Below are 12698 nucleotides of genomic sequence, written 5' to 3' on the forward strand. Positions count from 1 at the left end.
ATCATGGAGCACTGACAAACAACGGATATCAGACTGTTAACATTCACAATGTTCTCCATGATATGATGTGATATGTATCGTCATGTGCAGACTTTATAGGGTTAATCCTGTCACTGTGTTGATGGGCAAAGAGAACAACCAATCAGAGGGACTGAAGATGACACGTGACAAATAAAGTGTTGCTTCTGACAGCGAGAGTTACACAAACAAAGTGACGCCCCACGGTCTTTATTCCTCCGTCATTATATTCCCGGTAACACCGGGTAAACAGCCGGGACCGCTGGACACCAACACATCTGCTAGCAGACTGTCACGCTCGTAGCTCGTAGCTAGCGCGAGCTACGAGCTAGCTTAAACATGGTTATAATGGCTAATTTATGATTTTTTTGGGCTACTTTTATGAATGCAAGACTTGCAATCAACGTTACGGTACTAATCTGAGTTCCGGCTGCTCGTCATCATCGGTCTCCCCGTGTTCAGGGGGACCGGTGACGGCCTCCTCATGCGTCCAGCCTGACGCTGGTGTGCTCCACACGGGCTCACAGTCACACAGGCCACGCCTCCTCTCAGAGTTACATATGAGAGGCTCAACCTGCTGACAGGGCGGAGTCACCTGCTGACAGGGCGGAGTCACCTGCTGACAGGGCGGAGTCACCTGAGAAGTTCACAACAATAGTTTTTTTCAAATTTCAATCAGCTCAGGCACCGGAAAGAAGCACTGAAATGTGCGTTGCGTTTCGGTCCGGGTAATACCGGTTGTATTGGAACCGGTACCATATTGGCACCGGGTTTCGGTACCCAACCCTACTAATGACACCGATGTAGTCAAAGATTCAGATTGTTTACACACTTCTGTAAATTACATTTATTTTCAAGAAATATTTTAAACATTTGAAAAAGTTCAATGAAACTGCAGCAAACAGTTTGACATGTCTTCCAAATCAAGAATGCACTTTTTTTTCTTTTCTTTCCATCTTTCTGTACCGGTTAAAAACATTGTGGTGGTGAGAAGGCACTTCACTGAGGGCCAATCGGTTAAAAGCATCTTGACACTCATTCATGCAGCTTGTGAAAACCCACAGAGCCAGAGGACGTCTCGTGGAGAGCATGACGGCGGCTCCAGGAGGTTCCTCGGAGGCTCCTCCCACAGCGTTACACTTTATTACGAGTCATCCCCCAAATCCCCAACGCTTCGATAAAAGAACAAACGCAGCGTGTTCTGTGCGACAGCTTCTCCTCAGTGTTTTTGGTTAGCTACGATTCTTAAAGTGTGACAGCTAAAAATGGAAATGTGCTCCAGACACAATATGGCAGTCCGAGGTCAGAGGTCGTCTGTGGGGACCTCACTGCTGCGACAGGAGGGCGTTCCTGTTGGCCTTCATCTTCTCGAGGCGCTTCACCAGATGGTTGTTGGTCATCTCCATCTCCTCGATCTTATCCAGAGCCGTGCGCAGCTGAGGAGGAACACAGGTTGTGCCTTCATGAAGTCTGGAGCACCCATTGGATGGCTATGCAGGCTCCGCCCCCTAGTGGACGCGATGGGTAACACCGTAACCAGGACAAGAGGCGCACACACACCTCCCCAACTCTATCAAACTCTTGCTTCTTCTTTCCTTTTTCAATGACGAAATATTCTCTAGTTTTGATATAACGACAAGCAACTCAGGAGTCTCTGTTTCCTGGGTCGTCGTTAGGCCTATTTTAGGGGGGCTTCTTTAATATATATATATAAATATTATATACAAAATATATATAAATATTATATACAAAATTTATATAAATATATACAGGACTGTCTCAGAGAATTAGAATATTGTGATAAAGTTCTTTATTTTCTGTAATGCAATTAAAAAAACAAAAATGTCATGCATTCTGGATTCATTACAAATCAACTGAAATATTGCAAGCCTTTTATTCTTTTAATATTGCTGATTATGGCTTACAGCTTAAGAAAACTCTAAAATCCTATCTCATAAAATTAGAATATTTCCTCAGACCAAGTAAAAAAAAAGATTTATAACAGCAAAACTAAATCAAACATTTGAAAATGTCCATTAATGCACTCAGTACTTGGTTGGGAATCCTTTTGCACGGATTACTGCATCAATGCGGCGTGGCATGGAGGCAATCAGCCTGTGGCATTGCTGAGGGTTTATGGATGCCCAGGATGCTTCAATAGCGGCCTTTAGCTCATTTGCATTGTTGGGTCTGGTGTCTTTCAGCTTCTTCTTCATAATACCCCACAAATTCTCTATGGGGTTCAGGTCAGGGGAATTGGCAGGCCAATCGAGGACAGTAATGCCATGGTCAGTACACCAGTTACTGGTGGTTTTGGCACTGTGGGCAGGTGCCAGATCATGCTGGAAAATGAAATCCTCATCTCCATAGAGCTCCAGCATGATCTGGCACCTGCCCACAGTGCCAAAACCACCAGTAACTGGTGTACTGACCATGGTCTGTCTCGATTGCCTGCCAATTCTGACCTGAACCCCATAGAGAATTTGTGGGCTATGAAGAAGCTGAAGCCAGACAACAATGCAAATGAGCTAAAGCGCTATTGGAGCATCCTGGACATCCATAACACCTCAGCAATGCCACAGGCTGAGTGCCTCCATGCCACGCCGCATTGATGCAGTAATCCATGCAAAAGGATTCCCAACCAAGTACTGAGTGCATTAATGGACATTTTCAAATGTTTGATTAAGTTTTGCTGTTATAAATCTTTTTAACGGTCTGAAATATTCTAATTTTATGAGATAGGATTTTAGAGTTTTAAGCTGTAAGTAATCAGCAATATTAAAAGAATAAAAGGCTTGCAATATTTCAGTTGATTTGTAATGAATCCAGAATGCATGACATTTTTGTTTTTTTAATTGCATTACAGAAAATAAAGAACTTTATCACAATATTCTAATTTTCTGAGACAGTCCTGTATACAAAATATATATAAATTATATAATATTTATATATAAATATTATAAATATAATATCAGATTTACCGGCGTCTCTTCTTTTAAAGTTAAAGTCTTACCTCTCTCTGAAGTTTCCGTTTCTCCACTTTGAGCTCGTCCTCTACTTTCTCAGAGTTGTCTGCTGAGGACTTGTAGCGGCTCACTTGGCCTTCGAGTCGGTTGATCTGCAGACCAGAGGAGAGCAAGCCGGTGACTCGAGCCCCGACACACAGGTCACGTCCCACAGGTCACGTCTCACAGGTCACGTCCCACAGGTCACGTCCCACAGGTCACGTCCCACAGGTCACGTCTCACAGGTCACGTCCCACAGGTCACGTCTCACAGGTCACGTCCCACAGGTCACGTCTCACAGGTCACGTCCCACAGGTCACGTCTCACAGGTCACGTCCCACAGGTCACGTCTCACAGGTCACGTCCCACAGGTCACGTCCCACAGGTCATGTCCCACAGGTCACAGGTCATGTCCCACAGGTCATGTCCCACAGGTCACGTCCCACAGGTAACGTCCCACAGGTCACAGGTAACGTCCCACAGGTCACGTCCCACAGGTCACAGGTAACGTCCCACAGGTCACGTCCCACAGGTCACAGGTCATGTCCCACAGGTCACGTCCCACAGGCCACGTCCCACAGGTCATGTCCCACAGGTCACGTCCCACAGGTCACGTCCCACAGGTCACGCCTCACAGGTCACGTCCCACAGGTCACGTCCCACAGGCCACGTCCCACAGGCCACGCCCCACAGGTCACGTCCCACAGGTCACGCCCCACAGGTCATTTTTCACAGGCCACGCCCCACAGGTCATTTTTCACAGGTCACGTCCCACAGGTCATTTTTCACAAGTCACGTCCCACAGGTCATGTCCCACAGGTCACGTCCCACAGGTCACGTCCCACAGGTCACGTCCCACAGGTCACGCCCCACAGGTCACGCCCCACAGGTCATGTCCCACAGGTCATGTCCCACAGGTCACGTCCCACAGGTCATTTTTCACAAGTCACGTCCCACAGGTCACGTCCCACAGGTCACGTCCCACAGGTCACGTCCCACAGGTCACGCCCCACAGGTCACGTCCCACAGGTCACGCCCCACAGGTCACGCCCCACAGGTCACGTCCCACAGGTCACGTCCCACAGGTCATTTTTCACAGGTCACAGGTCACGTCCCACAGGTCATTTTTCACAGGTCATGTCCCACAGGTAACGTCCCACAGGTAACGTCCCACAGGTCACGTCCCACAGGTAACGTCCCACAGGTCACGTCCCACAGGTCACGTCCCACAGGTCACGTCCCACAGGACACGTCCCACAGGTCACGTCCCACAGGTCACGTCCCACAGGTCACGTCCCACAGGTCACGTCTCACAGGTCACGTCCCACAGGTCACGTCCCACAGGTAACGTCTCACAGGACACGTCCCACAGGTCACGTCTCACAGGTCACGTCCCACAGGTCATTTTTCACAGGTCACGTCCCACAGGTAACGTCCCACAGGTCACGTCCCACAGGTCACGTCTCACAGGTCACGTCCCACAGGTCACGTCCCACAGGTCACGTCCCACAGGTCACAGGTCACGTCCCACAGGTAACGTCTCACAGGACACGTCCCACAGGTCACAGGTCATGTCCCACAGGTCATTTTTCACAGGTCATGTCCCACAGGTAACGTCCCACAGGTCACAGGTCATGTCCCACAGGTCATTTTTCACAGGTCACGTCCCACAGGTCACAGGTCATGTCCCACAGGTCATTTTTCACAGGTCATGTCCCACAGGTAACGTCCCACAGGTCACGTCTCACAGGACACGTCCCACAGGTCACAGGTCATGTCCCACAGGTCACAGGTCATGTCCCACAGGTCATTTTTCACAGGTCACGTCCCACAGGTCACGTCTCACAGGACACGTCCCACAGGTCACGTCTCACAGGACACGTCTCACAGGACACGTCCCACAGGTCACGTCCCACAGGTCACGTCTCACAGGACACGTCCCACAGGTCACGTCTCACAGGACACGTCCCACAGGTCACGTCCCACAGGTCACGTCCCACAGGTCACGTCCCACAGGTCACGTCCCACAGGTCATGTCCCACAGGTAACGTCCCACAGGTCACAGGTCATGTCCCACAGGTAACGTCCCACAGGTCACAGGTCATGTCCCACAGGTAACGTCCCACAGGCCACAGGTCATGTCCCACAGGTAACGTCCCACAGGTCACAGGTCATGTCCCACAGGTCACGTCCCACAGGTCACAGGTCACGTTCTTCACTTACGTTCTGTTCCATTGTTCCCATCTCCTGCTCCGCCTTTGAGATCTTGAATTTGTATTCACTAATCTGTCTGTTGGCGTCTCCTGAGAGGCAGAAACAGCCAGTGAGAAGGACTGTGACCGTATATAATATATATATACAATAACAAAGTATATCTGATGACTCACGCTGCATCTCGATGGCGTGCAGGTCCGTCCCGTTCTCCGCCCGCTCCCCGTCCGTGAACGCCTCCGTCTTGCTGTGTTTCTGCCGCTCATCCTCCAGCTGAGCCTTCAGCTTCCTGATCTGAGACAGCAGCTCGTCCTTCTCCTCGGCCAGCTTCCGTAGCCTGACGTCTACATGAGGGGACGGAACAGAGGTCAGAGGTGTTGCATGGGACACCTTCATGGGGTCAGAGGTCAGAGGCGTTGCATGGGACACCTTCATGAGGTCAGAGGTGTTCCATGGGACACCATGAGGTCAGAGGTGTTCCATGGGACACCTTCATGAGGTCAGAGGTGTTCCATGGGACACCTTCATGGGGTCAGAGGCGTTCCATTGGACATCTTCATGAGGTCAGAAGTGTTCCATGGGACACCTTCATGAGGTCAGAGGTGTTCCATGGGACACCTTCATGGGGTCAGAGGCGTTCCATTGGACACCTTCATGAGGTCAGAGGCGTTCCATTGGACATCTTCATGAGGTCAGAGGTGTTCCATGGGACACCTTCATGAGGTCAGAGGTGTTCCATGGGACACCTTCATGAGGTCAGAGGTGTTCCATGGGACACCTTCATGGGGTCAGAGGCGTTCCATTGGACACCTTCATGAGGTCAGAGGTGTTCCATGGGACACCTTCATGGGGTCAGAGGCGTTCCATTGGACATCTTCATGAGGTCAGAGGTGTTCCATGGGACACCTTCATGAGGTCAGAGGTGTTCCATGGGACACCATGAGGTCAGAGGTGTTCCATGGGACACCTTCATGGGGTCAGAGGTCAGAGGCGTTGCATGGGACACCTTCATGAGGTCAGAGGTGTTCCATGGGACACCTTCATGGGGTCAGAGGTCAGAGGTGTTCCATGGGACACCTTCATGAGGTCAGAGGTGTTCCATGGGACACCATGAGGTCAGAGGTGTTCCATGGGACATCTTCATGAGGTCAGAGGTGTTCCATGGGACACCTTCATGGGGTCAGAGGTCAGAGGTGTTCCATGGGACACCATGAGGTCAGAGGTGTTCCATGGGACACCTTCATGAGGTCAGAGGTCAGAGGTGTTCCATGGGACACCTTCTCTTTGGCTCTCTTCGAAGGCGGTCGCATTTTCTCTCCCTCTCCTCCCCATGACCTTCCCTTCCCTGCTTGGCTTCTCTCGTCATGTTTTGTCTTGTTTTATACTTGAGAGACTCTCTCCTCATCGCTCTTCGAACTAAAAACCATGGACCGATCAACTGATCATCTGATCAACTGGTCTCTCAACGCAATTGACACCGTCTTCTCGACGAGAAGCTTGGGTCGGGGAACCTGCCCGTCCTGCCGGGGCGTTGCAGCTGGTTACACGATGGGCGTGTCGTGTGCCTAGCAGCCTTTCCGTGGAGGGCGTAGATGACATCTACCTATTGAACTATGATTACAGGATTTCTGCTGTTTGGATTTGGCGTTGCCCTGGTTTATCGGAAAATTAAGGAAACGGTGACAGCCGTTAAAAGCCCCCTAAGGCTGCCCGACGGAATTGGATCGATTTGAAAAATGGGAGGAAAGTGGTGGAATAGCAGGTGCGCAAATTGGATGTAGCTGCTGGCAGACCAAACAATCCCAATCTTATCTGCTTTCGGCTCCCTCAACCAGAACGGTGCCTTGGCCAAGGCCGTTACTGGAACAACAACTCCCCTGAAGATCGCTGAAGTGAGAACCTCTCTCATTCCCTTCCCCCTATCCACAGACACCTGTGGTTGTTTTCTCCCAGGACCTTTCAAGGCTATCTCCATGGCAACGACCATCTTGCGGACTGAGAACTCTGTCTGTTGTGGCCTGGGGGAGGGAGACATACCAGAACACGCACACGAACTTTCAATAATACTGATTGCATTCACTACCCCCCTCCCCCCATCCCACGCCTTCGCCTGCTTTTTACCCCCAGTGGGACCGGACGGGGCTGTGGCTGGCGCTGCTGTGTTGGCGCCGGACCGGCTGGCTGCTTGTCGGTGCTGGTTACCTTCTGCCCCCAATGGATGGGCTTAGATCACCCAGTTGTTGGATTACCTCCTCCCCTTCCTACTCGTTGCAAGTCATGTCTAAAATGTATGTGCTTATGTGCTCAGGTGTTTTTTTCCTGCTCCCACACTGTACCCCTCTCGGGGCATAGTCGGGGGGTTGGTGTTTTTTCTCGCCTTCTTCCCTCATGTTATGCTGTAATCTTTCATCCACCCTTTCTTGTAATTTCGATGCTTTTGTACCTGTACTCTGGCAAACGACAAATAAATATATCAATCAATCAATCAATCAATGAGGTCAGAGGTGTTCCATGGGACACCTTCATGGGGTCAGAGGTCAGAGGTGTTCCATGGGACACCATGAGGTCAGAGGTGTTCCATGGGACACCTTCATGAGGTCAGAGGTGTTCCATGGGACACCTTCATGGGGTCAGAGGTCAGAGGTGTTCCATGGGACACCATGAGGTCAGAGGTGTTCCATGGGACACCTTCATGGGGTCAGAGGTCAGAGGTGTTCCATGGGACACCATGAGGTCAGAGGTGTTCCATGGGACACCTTCATGGGGTCAGAGGTGTTCCATGGGACACCATGAGGTCAGAGGTGTTCCATGGGACACCATGAGGTCAGAGGTGTTCCATGGGACACCTTCATGGGGTCAGAGGTGTTCCATGGGACACCTTCATGAGGTCAGAGGTGTTCCATGGGACACCTTCATGAGGTCAGGTCAGGTCCAGACTCACCCAGAGGACCCTCTCCTGCAGACTCCAGCACCTGGGCGGCCTCCTGGGAGACCACGGTGATCCCGGAGGTCAGAGGCTCGTGGTTGACGTCTCCATTGGGAGTCCCGTCTGGGATGATGACCAGCCCGTGTTTCTGAGGCGAGAGGACACAGGCTGCTGAACACGGGGCCTCACCGGGGGACCTGGCCCCTCACTCAGGGACCTCACACACCAACAGGTGCTCTGGTCCATGACGTGGATCTGGACCACGTGACCATCGTTATGAACCAGCTGCTCAGCCCCTCCTCCACCAGCGTGTCCTCCACCCGAGAGCAGCTGCTACATGACGAGGACACACTGATGAAGAACGTAGCTTAGCCTCACGTAGCTTAGCCTCACGTAGCATAGCCTCACGTAGCATTAACCAATACCTAACGTTCATAACATAAAGCCGTTGTTCTAAAGATGGGTTTGTAGACGACCTCGTGTGTGACCACACACATGTACAGCTTAGGACTAAGAACATGATATGAACACTGTCGTCATGGTAACACATGTAACACACGGCTTATGGAAGTCCACAGAGTGTCAGTTCCAGGCGTCTCCTCCAGGGGGCGTACCTCTGTCTGCTTCATGGCCGCCAGATCGTCTCTCAGCTCGTCTCTTTCACTCCTAATGCAATCAAAGTATTCTTTCTGCCTCTCTAGGGCCTGACGGGAGGAGAAGAGAGGAGGAGGAGGAGAGAGTGATCCACTGGGGACACACGTGCAACAGCAAGGCGTCTCACATGCACTCTCATGCACCAACGTGCACTCTCATGCACTAACTGTGCACGTGAAGGAAACACACGTCACACACAGTGAAGGTCAAGGGTGAGGAGGAACTTCTCCTGGTCATGTGACTACGAACACGAGTCTGACTTCATGACATCACAACGATCCTCGGGGAGCACGACATGCTAGAACCCAAAGAACCTCCTCACAGGCCGACCCTGAACACACCACGGGGCTCTGGCTCTGTTAGGAGAGAACACATGCAGCCTGTGACCAGAGGCCTCCACATGCAGACAGCATGGGAGGCCCTCCACCCTAAAGGCACCGGGAGGACCTCCACCCTAAAGGCACCAGGAGTACCTCCACCTAAAGGCACCGAGAGGACCTCCACCCTAAAGGCAACGGGAGGACCTCCACCTAAAGGCAACAGGAGGACCTCCACCTAAAGGCACCGAGAGGACCTCCACCCTAAAGGCACCGGGAGGACCTCCACCTAAAGGCAACAGGAGGACCTCCACCTAAAGGCACCGAGAGGACCTCCACCCTAAAGGCACCGGGAGGACCTCCACCTAAAGGCACCAGGAGGACCTCCACCCTAAAGGCACCGGGAGGACCTCCACCTAAAGGCACCAGGAGGACCTCCACCCTAAAGGCACCGGGAGGACCTCCACCTAAAGGCACCAGGAGGACCTCCACCTAAAGGCACCGGGAGGACCTCCACCCTAAAGGCACCAGGAGGACCTCCACCCTAAAGGCACCGGGAGGACCTCCACCTAAAGGCACCAGGAGGACCTCCACCCTAAAGGCACCAGGAGGACCTCCACCCTAAGGCACCAGGAGGACCTCCCCCTAAAGGCACCAGGAGGACCTCCACCTAAAGGCACCAGGAGGACCTCCACCTAAAGGCACCAGGAGGACCTCCACCCTAAGGCACCAGGAGGACCTCCCCCTAAAGGCACCAGGAGGACCTCCACCTTAATCTCTTGCCTCCCATGCGGTCGCAGCACCCTGTGGGCTCCTACCCCGATCTTTTTGTCCTTCCAGTTTATGGTCTCCTGCAGGTCAAACACCTCTCGGGTGAGGCCGTCTAACTTAGTCTGCGTTCGCTGGCTCTCCTGGAGTAGTGAGGAGGTCCACGGCACGGGGGGAACAGAAGAGGAGTCATGGAACAGAGAGTACACAGGAATGAGGGATAGGAACATGAAACACGGGGAGAAGAGACGAAGGTGAGGAGGACATGGAGGATGTCCAGAGTCAGAGGACAGTGAGGCGGCACCAACAGGAGCAGAAGCTGTGGTCCTCCTCCTCCTCCGAGGCAGCCTTACCTCGATGAGCTCGTCCCTCTGGCGGATCCCCTCCTTCAGCTCTTCCTGTTTATGCTGCAGCACTGTACACGTGTGCTTCTGTCTTTCTAGTTCCTGAAAGCACCAGCAGAACATTTCAGGCATTGAAATGATGACAAGCGGTCTCCTCCTCCAGAACCCGTCCTCACCTTCGCCTTGTCCTCCAGCTCCCTCCTCGTCTCGGCCGTGTGCTCCTCCATCTCCTCGATGACGTCCTTGAGCGTGTCCACCTGGTAGATGAGGTTCCCTTTGTCGTTGTCCAGCTGTGCGTTCGACACCATGGCTTTCTTATACTTCTCCTCCACCTCCGCAAGTGACTCCTGATGGGGGGGGGGGGGGGGGAGCACGTCAATAAACAGACAAGCTGCTTTCAAGCTCAGCTCACATGCATCCAGCTGGTTTAAACACACACACACACACAGTACTTTATCTGACATTAAGGAAAGGTTCTTCACCACCTTGTGTAAACACATGTAACTACTGTGCGGTGCTCGTGAGTCGTGAGGCCATGAGACAAGGGAATGGTGAGACAAGAGATGTGAAGGAGAACGAACAGGAGACTTTCGTTCAAACGACTCCATCAATGACACATGGAGCGAGGAGCAGCTGGAGGCCCCTCAGGGTGCTGGGTGGAGGGCCTCAGAACCGTTACCCGTCAGCAGGGGGAGCACTTTGAACTCTTCTCCCGAGAGAATCCAGGTGCATTGTGGGATAGTCTTCATTCCAGGCCACGAAACAGGAAGTGAGGGAAGATCATGCAAGAGACCGACCGTCGGATGCAAAGCATGCAAAGACTGTGGATTAGGAGCTGGGGGGGGGGAGGGTTAGTGACGCTATACTGCCCCCAGAGAAGGCATGCTGCGACCCTCTACCTTCAGCTCTTTAAGCCCTTGCATGTACCGCCCTTCTACATCCTGAATCTGGTCCTTTAGTTCATAGATATCCTGCAGAGGAACGGAGGGAACGGGTCAGAGAGGATGAGGAGTTCAAGGAGAGAGCTGCAGACACCCGACCAGACGAAGAGGAACACGTCACAGGAAGAGAAGCAGACGCCAGAGCAGCAGGACGCACACGGAGGAAACGCTGCGGGAGACCTGCCGAGTCATTGACCACGACAACGTGACGGCGGACATCTTTAATCCGTGTGAAGCGTGTTGCAGTGAGCGTCGTTTACCCTGAGTTCACTCAGACTGCTGTCGGGGTCGTAGGCGCTGCCGGCGTCGGCGCTGCCCCGTCGGGACGAGCTTCCTCCCAGAGACGCCAGCGTGGCCGGCGACAGGCTGGGGGTGGCACAGCGGGAGGACGGCTGAGGACACACAACACACAGGTTAGGCAACACCTGATGACCTCACGAGGGCTGCCCAGTGCACCTGAGGGGCTGAAGGCACTGACGTGTATTTGAATAACTCGTCTAACCAGCTGAAGTCTCCACACAACACGCGGTGTGTGTGTGTGTGTGCATACACATCTACTCATCGTCAGCGTGAGACTACATGAACTGACTCCTGCTCCGCCTGTGAGGATCAGTGAAGAAGTGGACAGATGAGACGCACTCACCCGACTGAAGTCTGTAAACTGCTTGTCACATTTCTCATCCAGCTGAAAGAAAAGAGAAGAAACCTTCAAACGCGTCACACTGAGTCCCTGCGGCGTCGTGCCGGAGGCCTCTTCGTTTGTGAAGAGGAGTTAGTCCAGTGAGTCTCAGGTTCTGCACATTCAGAGAGTTGACGAGCAGAGGAACCGCTCAGTGAGTCACACCACGCGTTGAAGAACATCTCCATGCTGCGGAACCTGAAGGCCACATGGCACCCCGTGGGGGGGGGGGGGGGGGGGCGCTCAGTGAGTCACACAACGCGTTACAGAACATCTCCATGCTGTGGAACCTGAAGGCCACATGGCACCCCGTGGGGGGGGCGCTCAGTGAGTCACACCACGCGTTACAGAACATCTCCATGCTGTGGAACCTGAAGGCCACATGGCACCCCGTGGGGGGGGCGCTCAGTGAGTCACACCACGCGTTACAGAACATCTGTATCTCAGTCATGGACCAGCGTGCTGAACGGCGTGCAGCGTCGCCCAGACTCACAGCGTCCAGCTCCGGGATGACCACGTCATCCACGTCGGACACGATGCTTCCTCTGCGGCTGGTACGGCTGAAATAATCAGCTGCCGACTCACTGATGTCAGAGAAGTCAGACGACTTCACGCCACGCAGAGGAAGAGGAAGAGCAGGAGGAGGAGAGGTGTAGAGGAGGAGGAATAACAGAGGAAGAGGAGAGAGGAAGAGAAGAGAGGTGTAGAGGTAGAGGAGGAGAGAGATGTAGAGGTAGAGGAGGAAAAAGTGAGAGAAGAGAGGTGTAGAGGAGGAGGAATAACAGAGGAAGAGGAGAAAGAATAACAGAGGAAGAGGAGGTGTAAAGGAGAAAGA

General features: G+C 52.8%; 1 protein-coding gene across 31 annotated transcripts in view; it reads right to left on the bottom strand.

Moving 5' to 3' along the window:
- Positions 1–850: 850 nt before the first annotated feature.
- The window catches only part of lrrfip2 (leucine rich repeat (in FLII) interacting protein 2), a 31607-nt gene continuing 19759 nt past the window's right edge, over positions 851–12698 (bottom strand). For 16 of the 31 annotated variants that reach the window (XM_056434917.1, XM_056434921.1, XM_056434920.1 and 13 more), the window contains 13 exons: positions 12357–12470; positions 11828–11869; positions 11445–11576; positions 11143–11214; positions 10420–10590; positions 10253–10345; positions 9950–10042; positions 8775–8864; positions 8176–8308; positions 5411–5578; positions 5247–5326; positions 3032–3136; positions 851–1454 (listed from right to left, as the gene is read on the bottom strand). In XM_056434917.1, coding sequence (XP_056290892.1) covers positions 1344–1454; positions 3032–3136; positions 5247–5326; positions 5411–5578; positions 8176–8308; positions 8775–8864; positions 9950–10042; positions 10253–10345; positions 10420–10590; positions 11143–11214; positions 11445–11576; positions 11828–11869; positions 12357–12470 — 1404 coding nt within the window. In that variant the 3' untranslated portion in view covers positions 851–1343. The remainder of the gene's footprint in view (positions 1455–3031; positions 3137–5246; positions 5327–5410; positions 5579–8175; positions 8309–8774; positions 8865–9949; positions 10043–10252; positions 10346–10419; positions 10591–11142; positions 11215–11444; positions 11577–11827; positions 11870–12356; positions 12471–12698) is intronic. The other 15 variants (XM_056434935.1, XM_056434936.1, XM_056434943.1 and 12 more) reach the window with 12 other exon arrangements.

Source organism: Pseudoliparis swirei, chromosome 17, assembly GCF_029220125.1.
Source record: "Pseudoliparis swirei isolate HS2019 ecotype Mariana Trench chromosome 17, NWPU_hadal_v1, whole genome shotgun sequence".
Taxonomy (NCBI): domain Eukaryota; kingdom Metazoa; phylum Chordata; class Actinopteri; order Perciformes; family Liparidae; genus Pseudoliparis; species Pseudoliparis swirei.